Source organism: Candoia aspera, chromosome 2, assembly GCF_035149785.1.
Source record: "Candoia aspera isolate rCanAsp1 chromosome 2, rCanAsp1.hap2, whole genome shotgun sequence".
In the NCBI taxonomy this organism is placed as follows: domain Eukaryota; kingdom Metazoa; phylum Chordata; class Lepidosauria; order Squamata; family Boidae; genus Candoia; species Candoia aspera.
The window spans coordinates 48,413,941-48,431,268 of NC_086154.1; the positions used below are offsets into that span (position 1 = coordinate 48,413,941).

General features: G+C 35.7%; 1 protein-coding gene across 1 annotated transcript in view; it reads left to right on the forward strand.

Moving 5' to 3' along the window:
* The window catches only part of ERC2 (ELKS/RAB6-interacting/CAST family member 2), a 630,778-nt gene that overhangs the window by 446,909 nt on the left and 166,541 nt on the right, over window positions 1-17,328 (forward strand). Inside the window, exon 13 of the mRNA XM_063296431.1 lies at window positions 2,150-2,297. Within this exon, the coding sequence (XP_063152501.1) occupies window positions 2,150-2,297 (148 nt within the window). The remainder of the gene's footprint in view (window positions 1-2,149; window positions 2,298-17,328) is intronic.

The following is a 17,328-nucleotide window of genomic DNA, read 5'->3' on the forward strand; positions in this document are numbered from 1 at the left end:
TTAGTGTTTCCCTTTTTTTGGTATGGGGATATAAGATGATTTTTTCCAATCTGATGGCCATTCTTGTGTTTTCCAAATTTGCTGGCATATAGCATGCATTACCTTGACAGCATCATCTTGCAAGGTTTTGAACAGTTCAGCTGGGATGCCGTCGTCTCCTGTTGCCTTGTTATTAGCAATGCTCAGATAGTCCTAAATGACATCAAATATTTGCAATAATTTCTAGACAAGCTTTCATCCATGTTTGGGACCAAAGTCCCTTTAATGACTCTAATAAAAGGCATTCATTTTATGTTTGACAGGAGACAGAATAGATTTTCCTGGGATTTCCTGGACTTCTCTGCCAATTTTTCTAGAGTAATTATCCTTTACCTAAGATTTTATGGCTATTCTTAAAAATCTTATCACAAACCTGCTTTTTCTATCACTGTTATTGGTATTTCCAGGTTTTCATGTTGATATAAAGCTAATGTAGGGTTCTGCTGAAAACAGTATACTATGTTGTAATTATATTGACTGAAACCGTTTGGATGTGTCATGTTCAAATATTTGAGCCTTGGATCTCTAAAATAGGACATGAAACACATGCATGGGTGAACCCCCCCCCCCACATACACGCAAACCTTGTCACCTTGAATTTTAGTATTTGTTCTGAATATGTGGGAAGTCACAATAGCAGTTACAATAGATAATGATGGTCTTTCATTATCTGATAGTTATCAGTATCAGGAAACATAGATACTGTGCAAGAATGAAAAAAAGTAATGAAATGTAAAATGTAACTTTTTTTTTTAATTTTACAGATTGTACTTTCAATTGCCCAAACTAGGTTATCTGTTGTTAATTGCATTTCTGTACTCATTTATGCAACTGAGACTATTGGTTTTGTACCTTGGTACAAAATCCTCCATAATGTCATTCAAGCATCTGATGAAAATCCTTGGTTTGAGCGTGGGTTTCAATAACAGTATCAATCATCATATTCATCACCATCACCATCATCATCCTATGTTAATGAAACACCTGTTCTGATAGAGAAATTATTACAGGTTATAGAATTTGGGTGGTGAATTTAAGATGCTGCTTCTTTTGGGGCTATACTTTTCTCACAGTGTTACTAGAAGTGGAAGAATTTCTTTAAAATTATGTTCTCATACATATAAATTGTTATTAGGATGTGGCGGGGTGTGGAGCTGTGAAAATAAACAATTAGTACTCTGGTGTGATTTTGATTCACTAAGGTTTATCAAATAAGAAATTCAAAAGACCATGATAGCTTTTGCGTTCTTCGTAGCTACAATTACTCATGATTTGGGGGATTGGCAGCAATGAATTGGAACACATTTTTCTTCAGACACATTTTTTGCTGCCTACCCTCAATCAGTACCTTGTTTCAGTGATTTATGAAGACTAACATCACAATTTTGTCAGTCACTCCAGAACGGTGCTGAATTCTGAAGACTGCTGAAAAAGATGATAGAGTTCACATCTTGTTGACCATGCTTTATGCACAGTTGATGAGTGCCATTCTAAAGTAATTTGTAAGATGTGTAATGGTAAAAGCTGCAATTGAGGCATGGGTGGGTAAGTTTGTAGTCAAACTTGGAAAAAAACCCTTCAAGAATCAGCTTTTAACAATAAAGAGCTAGTAAGTACCTGTCAAGTAGCAAGACTTAAATTGAGTTCCTTAGATTCTTTATTAAATCAGGGTGATATGTCAATTAAACATTAGTTTAGCCTGAATTATGCTGTTCCAAGAAAACTTACAGTTCACATATGGATTTGCAGAGATGGTCTTAGTTTATACTGCATTCTGTATATGCACCAGGTACAGTATGCATGCAAATAATAGTATTTTATTTATGTTCCATCATTTATAAAATATCTGATGTTCACTAGCCAGTGATGTCATAAATTAAATTACAAGAATATCCACACAATTCAACCCAGAAAAAAAATCTGTTTAGGGTACTTTGTATACCAGCTAAGATTTGTCATGCATTCAAGAAGCCTGATGTGATTTTCCTCTTTCTTCTAGATTTTCTAAACTATTTTTTTAAAGTTTGCCCAGAGGTTTGACTTTCTTTCTTTCTTTCTTTCTTTCTTTCTTTCTTTCTTTCTTTCTTTCTTTCTTTCTTTCTTTCTTCAGACAGGAAGCATTGCTTGCTGCCATTAGTGAAAAAGATGCAAACATTGCCTTGCTTGAGCTGTCTGCTTCAAAGAAAAAGAAAACGCAGGAAGAAGTGATGGCTTTGAAAAGAGAAAAAGACAGATTGGTCCATCAGCTAAAACAACAGGTTGGGAATCTTTTCTCCCCATTTCTTTCTAGGGATTTTGAGATTATTCTCTCTGTTTTCTTCTGACTTTAAGCCAAGCCTTAAAACAAACCTTGTGACAGCTGGAGAAAAAGTGAGGATCAAAATACATGTTGCCTCTCTCTTATTTTATTGGTCTTTAGCTGAAGGTAGAGTTAGCTTGTTCCATATATTCCATGGGATATATTTTGTTTTTCCTTTTTCTTCAGATCTAATCACTGATTATACAATAATAGACAGTAGGATTTTGAGATATGTTCCTCATACAGAATCCCACTAAGTTTATTTCCTGTACATTATTGCTTTATAGGTGCTTATTTGAAAGGTCTAATTGTGAGCCTTTTACAGGTTTATTGGGAAGCTACACATGTAACTGGATTTCAGTACAAACCTAGCTATAATTTGCTTCAGTTCTAATTACCAGTTGCACGAATATCTATTCTTGTCCAGGTATCCCCAAAGTTTATTTGCATTAATTATCAAAATATGTTTGTGCTGTTCCTTTTACTGTTTTAAAAAAATCACATTCCACTCTGCGGTTTGGTATATTGTTTTGAATATTTGATTTGAACTAGAGGAACTTGAATTCAGGATCTCACAACCTTATCTATCTTACACAGTTGGTGTGAGAAGTTTTTAATGTTGATTTTTAAATACCTTTTTAAAAAATGAGAACTCAAATAAAACAAATTAATAACTAATCAAATTAATAAATAAAGTGAATATTTATGCCTCTGTGTGCTCTTTGGAGAAAGCACAGGAAAAAATGTAAGAAATAACTATCCATTTAAAACACTGAAATGAATGTGATTTTTCAATTTTTACTGGGAATGCGCTTGTATGTTTGTTTGTTTATTTATTTATTTATCACTATGGAAGTGACTCTGGGCGGCTTGCAAATAAAAAAAATCATAAAAACCATTATAAAAAGTACAAAAAATACAAAACTAAAAGAGAAAAACTAAAAAGGCAAAGAGAGCGTCTTCAAACCACCAACCACCCCCAGAGCTGCCTACCACTACTGGATCCCCAGGCTAGTTGGCAGAGCCAGGTCTTGATGCTCTTCTGAAAGGCCAGAAGAGTGGGGGACAACCTCACCTCTGGGGGCAAGATATATTTTTGGGGAGCAAAATATATATTTTTTTTTCAGCTCCTATCCATGTTATAATCATTAGCTTTGCTGTCCATGTATTAAGAAAAGAAGAAGCCGCAGATAATCTAGATTTTAAAGCTATGATATATATCCTATAGGAAACCTGGAAAAATTGGTAAGAAGGATATATTGATCAGCTGACAATATTTTTCAGAAATTTCTCTTGTTTTGTCAGTATTGGCTTTGATTGTGTCACTGTTACTTGAAAAGTAGGAAAACATTAGACATATTTATATGAATAATCTGTAAGCCTGCAAGTAAGTGCCAGATGATATGCAATGAACATTCTACCTGTTCCCCAAAATGTATCAGCATAATTATTCACCTACTGTGCACGGAAGCTTTCTGTCCTGTAAAGCAACAGAATGCCAACCTGCGGGTTTTTTTTACCATATCCCCTGCTTTTCTGAACATTTTGACCTCATGCCCTTAGAAAACAGCTCCAGAGCTTGAAGTTGTCATCCAGTTGTGATTCAGAATTCATCACAGACAATGGTGTAGAGTACCTGGGGGCATATGCATCTTAGGTCAATCAACCTAATAGGACATATCTTGCCCTAACAGTGCTATCAACCTATGTCTACCCTCTTTGTTCAGTTGGTCTGTGATCACACTGGTTAAAAGCATAGATTCATCCTGGTTTATTTATTTATTAAATTTATAAACTGCCCATCTCACTATAAAAGTGACTCTGGGCGGCTTACAAATAAAAGTTATAAAAACCATTATAAAAATACAAAAAATAGAAGAAGATAAAAGAGGAAAACTAAAAGGTGGAGAGAGTATCTTTAAGCCACCAACCACCCCCAGGGCTGCCTATCACTCTTGGATACCCCAGCTAGCTGGCAGAGCCAGGTCTTGATACTCTTCCTGAAGGCCAGAAGAGTGGGGGTCAACCTTATCTCAGGGGGCAACATGTTCCATAGGGTGGTGGGCAATGGCAGAAAAGGCTCTCCTTGATCCCACCAGAATCCTACAAATCATCCTTGTGATAATGTGGCCTAGGTTTTACCAACATTGATGCCATGAAGATCTGGATAGAATTTGATCTCTGTATGCAGTTAAGCCCATTGCTGCATTCCACAGATTTGCCATTAACTATTTAAAAAGTATGGAAAGCCTGATACCAAAAGCAACAACAACAAAACCCTCCAAAAAATCCCACCCTTTGCTGAATGAGAAACTCCTATTTTTATCCTTGTCTCTTTAAGGGGCTGTGCCATGTGAGGACTTTCCTATTCTTTCTCTTCTTTTCAAAAGAATGTTCATCCAGCTACACCTGGGAGAATAGGAGTGTCCTTACACAAGGGCACACTGTGTGCAAGCATGTGCAGATACTTTTCTAGAGAAAGAAAGTACAAGTTAAATTGATTTTCCCTCCCCTTCCTCCTTGGATACTGATCAGAATTCTGTCACTCACCCCACTCTGAAACCACAAACAGAAGATTTTCAAAGCAGAGTGAATTTTGAAAATCATTCAATCATTATTGATCAGGAAGTTTCTTACTCTTGTTTGTGAAGTTCGTAGTACATGATTTAAATGTAGTACAAAATGTTTAAGATCTTCGAACAGAAAGTGGTAGACTTTTTTTGTTAATGTGCCCACCTGAGTGGAATTTTAGATTGAAATAAATGTCCTGTAATATCTGGATATTTTAGTGATTTAGAATAATATTACTGAAACACCATCATTCTGTAAATGGTTAGTTGGTATTGCTATTTAGAAGCAATGTGGTGTTCTCTTTCGGAGGGATTTGGTGACTTGAATGCTTCTGTTTATCCACTTATCTACAAAACAGATCTCTGTGGCACTTGCTTTTGTTTGCATTGCAAATCACACTGAAGAGAAGGCATAAAAATGTTGGTCTCTCTGATTGGAAGAAGTCTAGGATGACAAGTCTAGTTCTGTATTTAATTATTCTTCCTTTTCCTAATACTCTTATTCCTTTTCCTTTAAAAAATAAAATACTCTTATTATTAAGGAAACTGCTGATCTCAGGAAATGGATCCTCATTCACATTATGGATCATCCAGCATTTCAAAAGCTGTTGCCTAAAAGAAAATGTATACTTTCAAATGAGACACTGTCCAACCAAGATTAACAAAAAAATATATGTGGCCATTGTAAAAATAAATCCATGTAAAATAAAAGTGATGTGAGAATAATTGTTAATGAAACAATAATAATTTAATGATTTATTAGTGAAATAATAAATTAATGAAAACTCATCTATCATTTATTTAGGAGGGGAAACCTACAATTTAAAAATGAATGAGATGGAGAAAGAATGTCTGGTGACATAATCTGTATAATTTTAGTGTGATACCTAGAATTCTTTTTTTTTAAAAAAATCATTCTTACACAGAATGGTTTATAATGTAATCCAATGAGCTGTTTTAGGGATTTCCAAGGGTTTTACCATGCCCAGTTGGAATTTTAAACTTTTTTGCCCTTAAACATAGAACCCTTTTTGTCATGTACATCTAAAACAGCTTTGTAGTCTTAGTTTAGGAATGAAGCAAATTTTGTTTGGTTTGCATATTAATGCCAAGTGACTTAATTAGCATTTTTCAAAGCAATATGCAAGTGGAATGGAATTATCCTTTATTTTGGTAGTTATTTACTTTCTGAAATATAGTTTTTCAATAAAAATATATGTACAAAAACTGCATTCTCTGAAAAATACATAAAATAGGAAATTGTGTCAAACTGCATGCTGATAGACAAGCATATGGAAATGTATACAAATAATGCTAAAGTAATGCATTCACATTTTTAAAATAAAATGTGCTTCACAAATAGGGTGGAAAATTGGAAATGTTAAGAAAATCAGATTGATCCATCCTTTTTATTTCCAAAATAATTTGTCAACCAGCATATTGTTTAACATGCAAGATTTTTTCACTTGTATATGTTTAAGTATACTATATACTGGAATGTATAGATACTGGCTTTTACTAACAGAAAATCCATAAACTGTTGGCATCTGAAAATAAAGATTCTTTAGATCAGAGGGAAGAAGTTCTATCTGTCTGTTATCTTAGAGGCCTCACAAACCAAGATTTCTTTGTGCAATATGTTTTCTGGGTTTTCCTGACTTTATATCTACACGATATAGTGTTGTATAGATTGACTTAAAAACATGAGGCAATGCTATTACACCTTGTGGATTAGCTCAATATAACAAATTGTTTCAAAGCATTCTGTTGTGATTGGATTAGTGCCAAATGGACTGATTCCATCAGAATGTGTAATGCATCACAGTTGTATACTGATGTTGAATTACCAAAACCCAAACATGTCTAAGTTGGTTTCATTCAAATACTGTATAGCGATAAAACATTCCAAAATATTTGGTAGGCTATTAAGGATCCTCTATTAGGCAGATCTTAATTGCCTCTGTACAGTGTTTCTACATGCTTTTTAAAGATATGTCCAAGGTTAAGCTCTAGTTAAAGTTCCTGAGAACACTAACTTTTATTATAAGAAGAAAAGATATATAGTACTCCAGGTGCCAATTTATAAACATACATTGATTTCCCTTATATTTCTGAAATCTCTCCTTTTGATTAATTATGTACCATCAAGTTGGTGTCAATTCTTAGCTATCACAATTAATAATAGTTATCCAGTATTGATCTTGTTTACACTGTTTTGTTGCTCATTGCCAATATGGGCCAGCAACTCTTTCTGAAGGGAAGAAATGGACATCATCCTCTATTAATCGCCCACTCACAATTAAAGTGGCCAGTTCCAAGGCATACTTTTCCATATTATGTCATCTTCAGGGTTCTTTTGGATACAGTAATGCACTTAGTTTGTTGCAGGCTAATCCCAGTAATTCATTGGTTGTTTTGCAGAGACAGGAACAACACCATGATCTCCATTGCCTTTTAGAGCTAACTTGATTCAAAACTGTCCATTTGAAATGCCTGGAAAAACAATGAAACAATAATCTTTGGAGTAAGTTTTTTAAAAAAGCACAATGAAAAGTAATTAGCTCAGGAAAAAAAAGATAGTAATTTTAAAAAGTCTGCTAGGCTTTAAACCTGCAACCTTGTATTTACAAGGCAAGTGTTATAACAGCTGCAATACTAGAGCATTTATGGTAAAGGTAACTAAAGGCCTAGGGCCTGCAAATTTTTTATGAAAATGGTTTAAGTTAAAAACCTGAAAATAGGAATCAGTGAAGTAAGTGGATGCTTGAACTGAAAATATTACCATGTGCTCTTGGGCAAAAGAAAAGTTCCCCTGACTTATTGAAGAACATGTGTCCAGGGAATACCTTTACAGTGTAACCTTAAGCATCCAGATGATTAACACAGCATGGCACTAAAAAGGTAAATGTGCCCAGCACCTACAAGGGCCTTAAAGCAGCCATGGCTGAGTATGTGGTGTATGTGCATATTGATGCTTTGTCTCTGTATGGGCATGCATGTGTGGACAGGATTTTCTTAAACTGGCTTAGAATCAAGCTGGCATGAGCACAGGACAGAAGCAGCTTAAACAGTAAGTATCCTAAGACACTGCCTTAATTATCTCCCATTCAGACTTCTGTAGCACACTCTATGTTGGGCTGTAAGTCCAACATTAAAGCGGGTGGGTTTTTTATCACTCTTCCTCCAGGAAAATTCTCTGGTGCTGTTAACAATCCATTCAGGCCTGTATGACTTCGGACCAGGCTACTTACATTGTCACAGTTTTCTTTATGAGCCTGCCTGGGTTTTACATTCTGTGGGTGAGGCCCCACCTTTGATCACACCACCACTGGATATATTTCTTGCAAACTTTCTTTGATAGCTTTTCTCCACCTTGCCAGGGGAGCTTAAGCTATCTCCATTTCTTTTCTCTGCCTATTGATAGGCAAATGTACTTTGTCTTATTTTATTTATTCATTTTCATTTTATTCCAGCATACCCTTGGCAGATAAGTGAGTTGGCTGCTGAGTTAGTAGAGCTTTTAGTTGGACAGGCAAAGTGAGTTGTAACTGTGCATTTACTGTGTTTTACTCTTTTTAATCTTATTATGATAGCCACCTTGAGTGCCATTCTTTGTTAGAACTTTGGAATAAATGTTCAGCAAATAAATACAGGCCTCTTTTGTTTACTGCATGTTTATAAGCCTGTTATATTTTAAATCTGACCTTCCTCCAAGAAGTTTGGGTTAGCATACAGTATATGCTTTGCCAAGAAAAATAACAACTAGTCCCATTTCCAAGAAGGACAAGAATCCAAGTTAGACATTCTATCCATTATATAAGGCTGCTTTTTAGATTCTCCTACCATTTAGGGTGGATAGACCTACTTCTGTTTTACCGAACTTTCTACTGTGTGTTATCTTTTAGACTCAGAGCAGAAGGTGAGATTTGCTGCCCAACAAACTTGTTCAGGATAGTACGATTGATGAGGGAAAAGCGTACTAGTGTGTGAAAAGCTAAATTGAAGTTCCTGCAAAACTTTACTATTTAAAAATTATTACAACCAAATAGAAGCTCCACTTTTAGTTAATAAAGGCCCTTTCTTAAAAGTACTTAATCCTTAGTTTCAGTATTGCATCACGTACAGGAAACATGGGAGAAACTGTACAATTCTAAAACATCCTAAATAAACTTCACTGGGGAGATCTGATAGACTTCAGTGTGTTGGAGGATACTTTTAAATGTGACGTATTTAAGACTCTTTAAATCATGTGCTTGTCAGCTTTTAGTCTGTTCTTTTAACCACAGAAAAAAATGTAATGAAGAAAGCAGAGGCCATATTAGAGAATGTGCCTGAAAAGAGCAGGTTGAAAGATGACATAAATCAAATATATTGTAGCTATGCATCAATAAAAGAGTTATTCTGAAATGTTGCAGTCAAAGTCAAAACCTTTCTAGAACCAAGTGAATTGGTATGGCTAATGTAGTTGTGGCCAAAATGTTATGCTGAGACACCCATTTTCACTGAAACAGCAGTCTGGCACCCAACCAAGAAGAGCAAGCTCCGCTTCTTGACAAACTTTAGGGACCTTTAGCAACCATTAAATATATTCATGAACACAATGATAGGCCTGAGTTAAAGTGGGCAACTCAAGAGTTAGGCCACTCAGAGCAATTGCAATCTCTGACAAAAAGTACTTTTTAAGTAATTTAAATGTTTTAACATTGAACACATCTCATAACTTTTTTTCCCTATCAGCCAAGGATATGCTAATGCTATAAAGCCAAGCATCAGAGAAATGGCTATATTCTATCTGAAGACCCATACTCTTTCCCAAGACAAACCCAGGTTTCCATTTTCCTAAAAAGTGGTTTGAATTTCAGTGCTTTCCCCTCCATTACCAGGATGAGGAACTCCCTTTATAACATCAGCCACCATGAGAATCGATCCCTGACTGCTTCTCAAAAGTCATCTGGTCTAAGTTCGAAATCCTGTGGCTGGGACTTGGTAGAATTGGACTCCTGACATATCTGAATAGCATTAGGTTGCAGGAGGCTGTCCTTTTATAAAATCTTATGTTGGGATATAGACTGGAGATGATTCAACCATTCTGAAATCTGAAGATATTTTAAGAACGAAGGAAGAAAGATATTTTAGAAGAGAAAATGCTACACATGTTAAAACAAAACAAGAAAACAACTGCAATGCACACAGTTAGTGGATGTTTAGAATCCTTAATTGTTCAGCAAGCCTCTGTTTCATGTTTAAGTATCTGATATCAATAAAAAAAGAATATGTCAGTGCTGCATTAAAAGAAATCCAGTGCTTTGTTTGCAGTTGAACAAGCTAATATTTCTAGTTAGAATTCCTTGAGAGAATTCAAATATAAATGCTGTTAGTGAAATATTTACAATGATGTCATCCTCTCTGAAATAACTTGCTTAAAAGCTATAATTAAAAATTCCCCAAAGATTGTTAAGAAAAACTGATGTATTTCCCAATTGTCCTTTTTCATTATTAGGATGGTCAGCCAAAAATGCAAACAGAATTGGCCAAAAACTGCTTGCAAGAATTTCAGTGTTGAAATGTTCCAGTCACTTCAGGATCACAGGTGTCCATAATATATCAGCCAGAGACAAAGTTAGTGTTTGGCAATCTTCACTGACTCATTAGCTCACTATTTTATAAAAGTTTTAGAAATTAATAAGGTGACATTGAAATCTTATGACACTGGAAGTATGTAAAAAGTAAGAGAAACCTTACTCTTATTTTCTATTTCAACATTCTTTCATCAACTGTATCCAGGAAATGTATCCAAAAGTAGCAGATACGCATTCTGCAGGGATGCAGCTCAGCTACAGAACTATTGATTAATAGAAGTCTAAGGCAAATCTAGCATGTGAAAGGTCAGGAAATGTTGCCCTTTGGGATGCTTTTCCCTAATTCAGTTATACTGCATGCAATCCAAGGAAAGGAGTAATTAATATGGAAGATGGGAAAAAATAATTGAACTCATGAGTCTCCCCCAACCGGAACAGGAACCTGATAAGAATTTGAAAAAAAAAAAAAGAATTTTCAATACCCTGTACAGCTTGACAGCTTTATTATACTTAGCTTGCAGTTGGAAGGAAGACTGGCAACATACCACTGTCACAATTTCTACTCATCAGTGGATCCTCTTATTTTCATGAGTCACTTGATAATACTGGCCCGCAAGAGGAACCCCAACCAGCATATTGAAATCCCAGAGAACCCGCAGCAAGCAACGGGCTAGTCCAGAAGAGACCACACAGATAGTCCCCATTGGTATTGCAGAATTTGTATCTATCAGTGGTCAAGAAGCAAGAGTGGAGCTAGGTAGGGTGGGGAGTAATCAGAGGCAGATGTGGGAAGATAAGACTGTGTTCCCAGCAACTTTTAGCAAACGACTTCCTTTGGCTGCAGGTGACCCAGTCCCATTACCAGTGCTGAAGAAAAAATCTGTTTGAGGCTCAGTTGGCTACTACAAGTGGAATTATGGACCCTTTTTGGTCAAGCAGCAAAATGTTTTGGGATCAGTCCTGGTTCACTACTTAGGATCCTGATTTCTGAAATATGACATTGAATATCCCATTTCTAATAATAGCTTGGCAATCTTGCTTACAGTCTTTGTGGCAGTCCTGTTTTTTATTATGCATATAGATTGGGGACTTTACCTCAGCTCCATTCAACTTAGAAATTGAAACTGGATTGTTTTTATACTCAACTGTAACTTTTCTTTTAAAGGTCACATGCATCAAAAATATAAAACATTTGCTTCAGATGTGACATGTTCTGAGCTGCAGTGTGGTGTTTTATTTATTTATTTTTAAAATAAACTTACTTTATTTAGCTGCGGTGTGGTGTTTATGACCTTGTACTTGTTAATTTCATTGGGAGATTACGGTTTAATGATTCTTTTGCTCTGATTCAGATAGAAACAAGGAAAAATGCATTTATAAAATGTGCTGCAGTCCAAGTGACCCTATGAAATATATCAGCTGCTCATCCCAATCAAATCAAGCTTCACTCCAGGTGACTACATGAACGTACAGTTTTCTATGGTATGGAAGTTGTTTGCGATTGCCTTCTTCATGGATTTTTTTTTCCTACTTGCTATACTAGTCTATAGCTTTGGGATTTTGTAGTGGTTTTCCCTCCAACTACTAACCATGTCCTCCTTTGCTTAGCTTTTTTGAAATCAGTCACTGTTGACTGGGTGCTGCCAACCTCTTAGAAAAGTTTCCCTCAGAACTCGTAAACTCTGTTTCTTACCATTTTTTTAAAAAATCACAAAAGAAAAATTATTTTCATTTTTCTTAATATCATTACAAAACAGAATCTTCTTTACCTCTGCAGGTACAAGTGGCATTTCTCCAATCTTCCTATAAGATATTTAGTAATAGGAAAATTATGGTTCATATTGCAGCCCATTAGGCAGATGGAAAAATGAAAAGCATATCTTGTACTTCTTGCATTTCAAGTCTTGAAAAAAAAACAGTAGTGGTTATTGTTGTACATATATTTTCTGTTAACTATCTTAATCCAGTATAATAGGTTCCTGGATCTGTCCTCTTAAATAATTATTCCAGAAAGTTATCTGTTCAATGAGTTATTTTCTCTCCTGAAACAAAAGAAAGCAATCTTACACTGCCCGCATGCATTGGTCTGAAATGTTTTCAGAGTCCAGACAGCTCAATTTTCAAAGTGTTAATTATATAGTTTAGCCCCTTTCTTTGTATTTGTGTTCTTACATCCCTCCATGTAATTACCACTTTTATTATTTGGGACAGAGACAAATACTTTTAGCATGAGTGCAGCCTATACATTACTGACTACACTGTTCTACACCATCTTTCCTGTATGCCGTGCCACATTTTTTTAACCTTCAGAGGTTGCAGAAGTTTAGGAAAGAGAAATCGCAAAGGTGTGGTGATCATAAGAGAATGTCAGATGTCAGCATAAATTTATTCAATCACAGATGCCATGGAAATTGAAATTTGGTCATAATAGTTTGGAGAAGGGTCTTTGGGGCAGTTAGAATATGGTGTTTTCCAGTCTGCTAAGTGTCTAATATTCCAGCTGGTGTTTGTGAAAGGACAATTACCCATCAGGATTGGAAAGAAGGAGCTGTATTATGTACTTGGAATAGCCAAGCCAATTTTGTAATACTGTACCATGACAGGTGTCAAAGTTGTTGCCATTAATTAAATGGCAATTTAATTCTAAAACCATTGAAATAAATGCACTGCCTGTCGGCTACTGTTGAGATTAGTCAACCAAATGAGTTGACAAGGCAATTGCCAAAGTGTGTTTCTAAAAGTCATTTCCAGCAATCTAGAAGGGTTTGATTGTGTTATTTTCAGGCACATTTCACAATGAAGTAGAATTTTTTTTTAAAGAAAAAAAAATAGGGCCATTTCAATTTCTTTGGGGTCCTTGCTTTATTGTATGGGCTCATTTGATTATGTTCCACTCTATTTGAGCATTTGTTTTGTCTTTCTTTGGGAGAAGCTAATAAAATGCAATGATCCCAGCTGAACTGTATTTATATGGCATCTTTGTCACCTGTCCCTTAGGTATCTTGCAAATGCTCTAGGATGCCTTTAGTTTGGGGGCTACAGAAAAGAGGCAAGTCTTGGAGCCTATGCATGGACTGGGAAAAGTTTCAGAAAAACCTTTCATTTCTTCCTGTCCCCAGTCTAATAAGATTTATTTGTTCCACATCAACAAAAGCAGGTATATGCAAGGCACATACATACATACATGTATACCTAACATGGGTTCACTGGTAATGATACCTTGAAAAAAAACTAATAGAAGCTAATTGTTCTGCAAAGTTTTCTCTCAGTAGGAAACAGAATGATTTCATGAATACAATCAGTCTGGAATTTCTGATCATATGGGAATAATTTCACTTTTTGCCTCATTTTTAGCTAAAGTAAGTGCCCCTAGTGTCTTCCTGCTTTTGGAAACATAGCAAGAAGCATCACTTTGAGTCTTCTCCACTGCTGCAGATTCTTTCATGAAAATATGAGCAAGCTGGAAGTGTTTTCATATGGTTGGAATTTAATAATGAATTGTATGATCTCTCTATCTTCAATTGAGCACTGAGGAATTCATTAAGGTTTACTCAGAGAGTGAGTCTAAGACTGTAGCTTAGGTTGGTTAAATTTAATTCCCTTTGAAAACAGTGGGGTGAATTAACCATGGCTGATCCAAGTCCAAGTCAAGATTCAGCAGGCAGTCTTCTCAGAATTTTTATGTGGATGCCTGAGAACTATATTTAGTTCTTAGTTTAGAACCATATAGAAAATGGTTCAAAATTTAATTTTATACATGAACCCCCAACTATACTGTAAAGATATTATGAAAAAAGCTCAAGAGTTGGCATTCTCACCTTGGATTTCTGCAATTGCTAGATGACCAAAATGACTGTGTTATGCCTCACTACAGTCTTAACATACTAACAATAAGGAAAAAGTAGGTTTCCAGTGTTATATATGTATAACCTTTGCCCAACTTGCAGATTACACTACAGTTGCCCTGTACAAACACTTCTTACTGCAGTTTTTATTAATACAAATACTTCTATTATTAATGCAAACAGTTCCCTATACTTTATCACTGGTGCATTCAGTGTTCTAGAGAGGATATCCACACCCTTATTGATAATGAAAGCAGAAAAAATTGCAACTTGAACTATCAAAATGCCAAATGTTATGACTATTTTTAGTGTGGCTGATCTCAGTGTATAGTAAATTTAAGTTTCCCGTCAGTTCTGGTCCATTGGCCACTGGGTTTTCTTTGGAATTGGACTGCCATTTTGGGTTACAGGAAGGATAGAACTCTTGCATTACCTGTATTACTGATTGATTGTATTTTATGGCTTAAAAATGAAATCACCAACTTGTATGCCTGATCCAGGCCATGGTTCCTTTAAATCCAACCCATGTCATTTGTCATTCTAGCTCATGGTTTTGCAATCTTGCTACATAGGTAAAAAAAAATGCCCCTACTATGCCAATAGGTCTGTCTTTTTCCCAGCATAATTGCCGCACGAAGAGGGGTTTTCATTGATACAAGCAGCTAGAAAGTAATAAGAAAATGAGAGAAAGAGAAGGAAGAATTTAAGGTGTGTTTGTGCGTTGGAAGGGATAAGGTCTTGGATATGGGTAACTAGTTGGACTTGCTTTCCTATCTGTTTCTATATATGTAGAAACAGAATGAAAGAATGAAATGCATGTATAAAAATGAAGAAAGAAATAATGTTGGGTGGGGATAATCTCAAGATCATTGGCATCTCTCCCTCCCTCTTAGAGAAGGAGCTTTGGCACTTCTCACAATGAGCATACAGCCTTTGAAAAATCACTGTGAGAAAAAGAGGTCCATAATGGGGAAAAAGCGTTATCACCTCTATTGTACAATATTGCATTTGTGCAGTGTATCAGTTGTTGCCACTTTGGGGCCAAGGATATGGCTTTGAAATCAGTTTGACTACTATTGCACATAATTAATTTTTCACCATCTAATGGCTGAGTGTGTTCATATATTTGGCTGTATGTGTTTCTTATATATTTTCAGAGGACCCAAAGCTGAGGGAGAACCTTACTAATATCACTTTATCAAAATGTTATTAGCATAAGAACATGACATTTGCTGGCAGAGGGAGAAAACAGATTTTTTGTTGGAAAGTTATAGCTATTGAATAATATCTTCTGTCACTAACAATGTGGCTTAACTGTTTTTCATATTTATATCCCATGTACCAAATTTTAGTATTAATCTGATCTAGATAATGATTCAAGGGATATTATTATGCAAATTGAAAAATTATGTTTCAATGTTCCTATTTTAATCTGTATGTTGTTGTTGTTTTATTTGCTAGGCAAGTCAACTCATACTTTTGATTTCTTTCCATTTTATTGTCTGGAGAAATTCAGAATGGATGGCTATATCAGCTTTCCCGTAGAGAATGCAATCTTTTTAAAATTACACTAGCTTAAGCCTACTGAGCTACACAAGCTTAAATGTGTGTAACTTACTGTACCTTACAGGGCTAAAATGCTGGTTGTGGTTATGTATGACCTTAGAATATTGATGTGGATTTTTTTTTTTTGCAAGGATAGTTGTTTCATGCTTTTAAGCTTTATGGCTGAGATCCATAACAATGATTAGGATATGTTTCTCACATGCAAGAGGATTTTGAGAACAGTTATCTTTACAATAAAACTGTAGTGATATTTGTGAGGAATTCTATTCACACTCACAAAGTTCCAAATTGTGGGGCAGATGATTTAGGCAACTACTTGAGTGCGTGAGGACATTTATTTATTTTATTTTATTTATTAAATTTATCCACCACCCAATCTCATTCACTGATGACTCTGGGCAGCTTACAATAAATAAAAGAATAAAAATTAATTATACAATATAATAAATAAATATAAAATATAAAATCCAAGATGGTCATGATGGACTTTACAGGGGCCACATCACAGCACCAGCCACCTCTATGATCTACTGTCCTCCCTCTCGCCCCAAGCGAAGTGGCAAAGCCAGGTCTTAACATTCTTTCTAAAGGTTGGGAGAGTGGGGGCCAGCCTCACCTCTGGGGGTAAGTTGTTCCAAAGAGCGGGGGCCACGGCAGAGAAGGCCCTCCTCCTGGACCCGGCCAATTGGCAATCCTTCATGGACAGGGTCTGTAACATGCCCTCTCTGCCTGACCGGGTGGGATGGATCGATGTAATGGGGGTGAGGTGATTCCTCAGGTAATATTGGACTTGGAAAGGAGAATTTATTATAGCTACTGCTGAAACAATCATAGCAGTGGTTGAAAGAACTAGCGCCCATTTTTACCTGTGCTTAGCAAAGATGAATGGCCAACTTAGCAAACAATATACTTGAGGAATTGACAAAATCATGAAATTACTAAGTGTGAAACTGACATGCTCACAGCAGTCAATTATGAAAAATCAAAAGGAAAATCTGAAATAAACTTGATCTTATGGATCAATTTTTCATTAGCATTCTGTAACCCTCAGTATCTTGGCTGAATCTGATAAAATATTCAAGACTTTTTCAAAACATAGTAAGGTTTACCCATGTTCTTGGGGTGTATAAGGCTAGTTACTCAGTGAGTTGATAGGAAGGGAAATGCTATCCCAGTGTCAATATTGTGCATTTGCATGTTCTTTTGAATGTGAATATACTCTGCTTTTAACCTGTACTGTCACTCTAATTATGAACCTGGTAGGTGATATTTGCTAGGAGATTGGGGATGACACTTTCATTGCTCTTTTAAGTAAGTTTGAAAATGGCACATAAATAGATATTCCAGCACCCATGCACTAATAGAATGGCACATAAATAGATATTCCAGCACCCCATGCACTTCCATAGATACAGATTATATTTCAGACA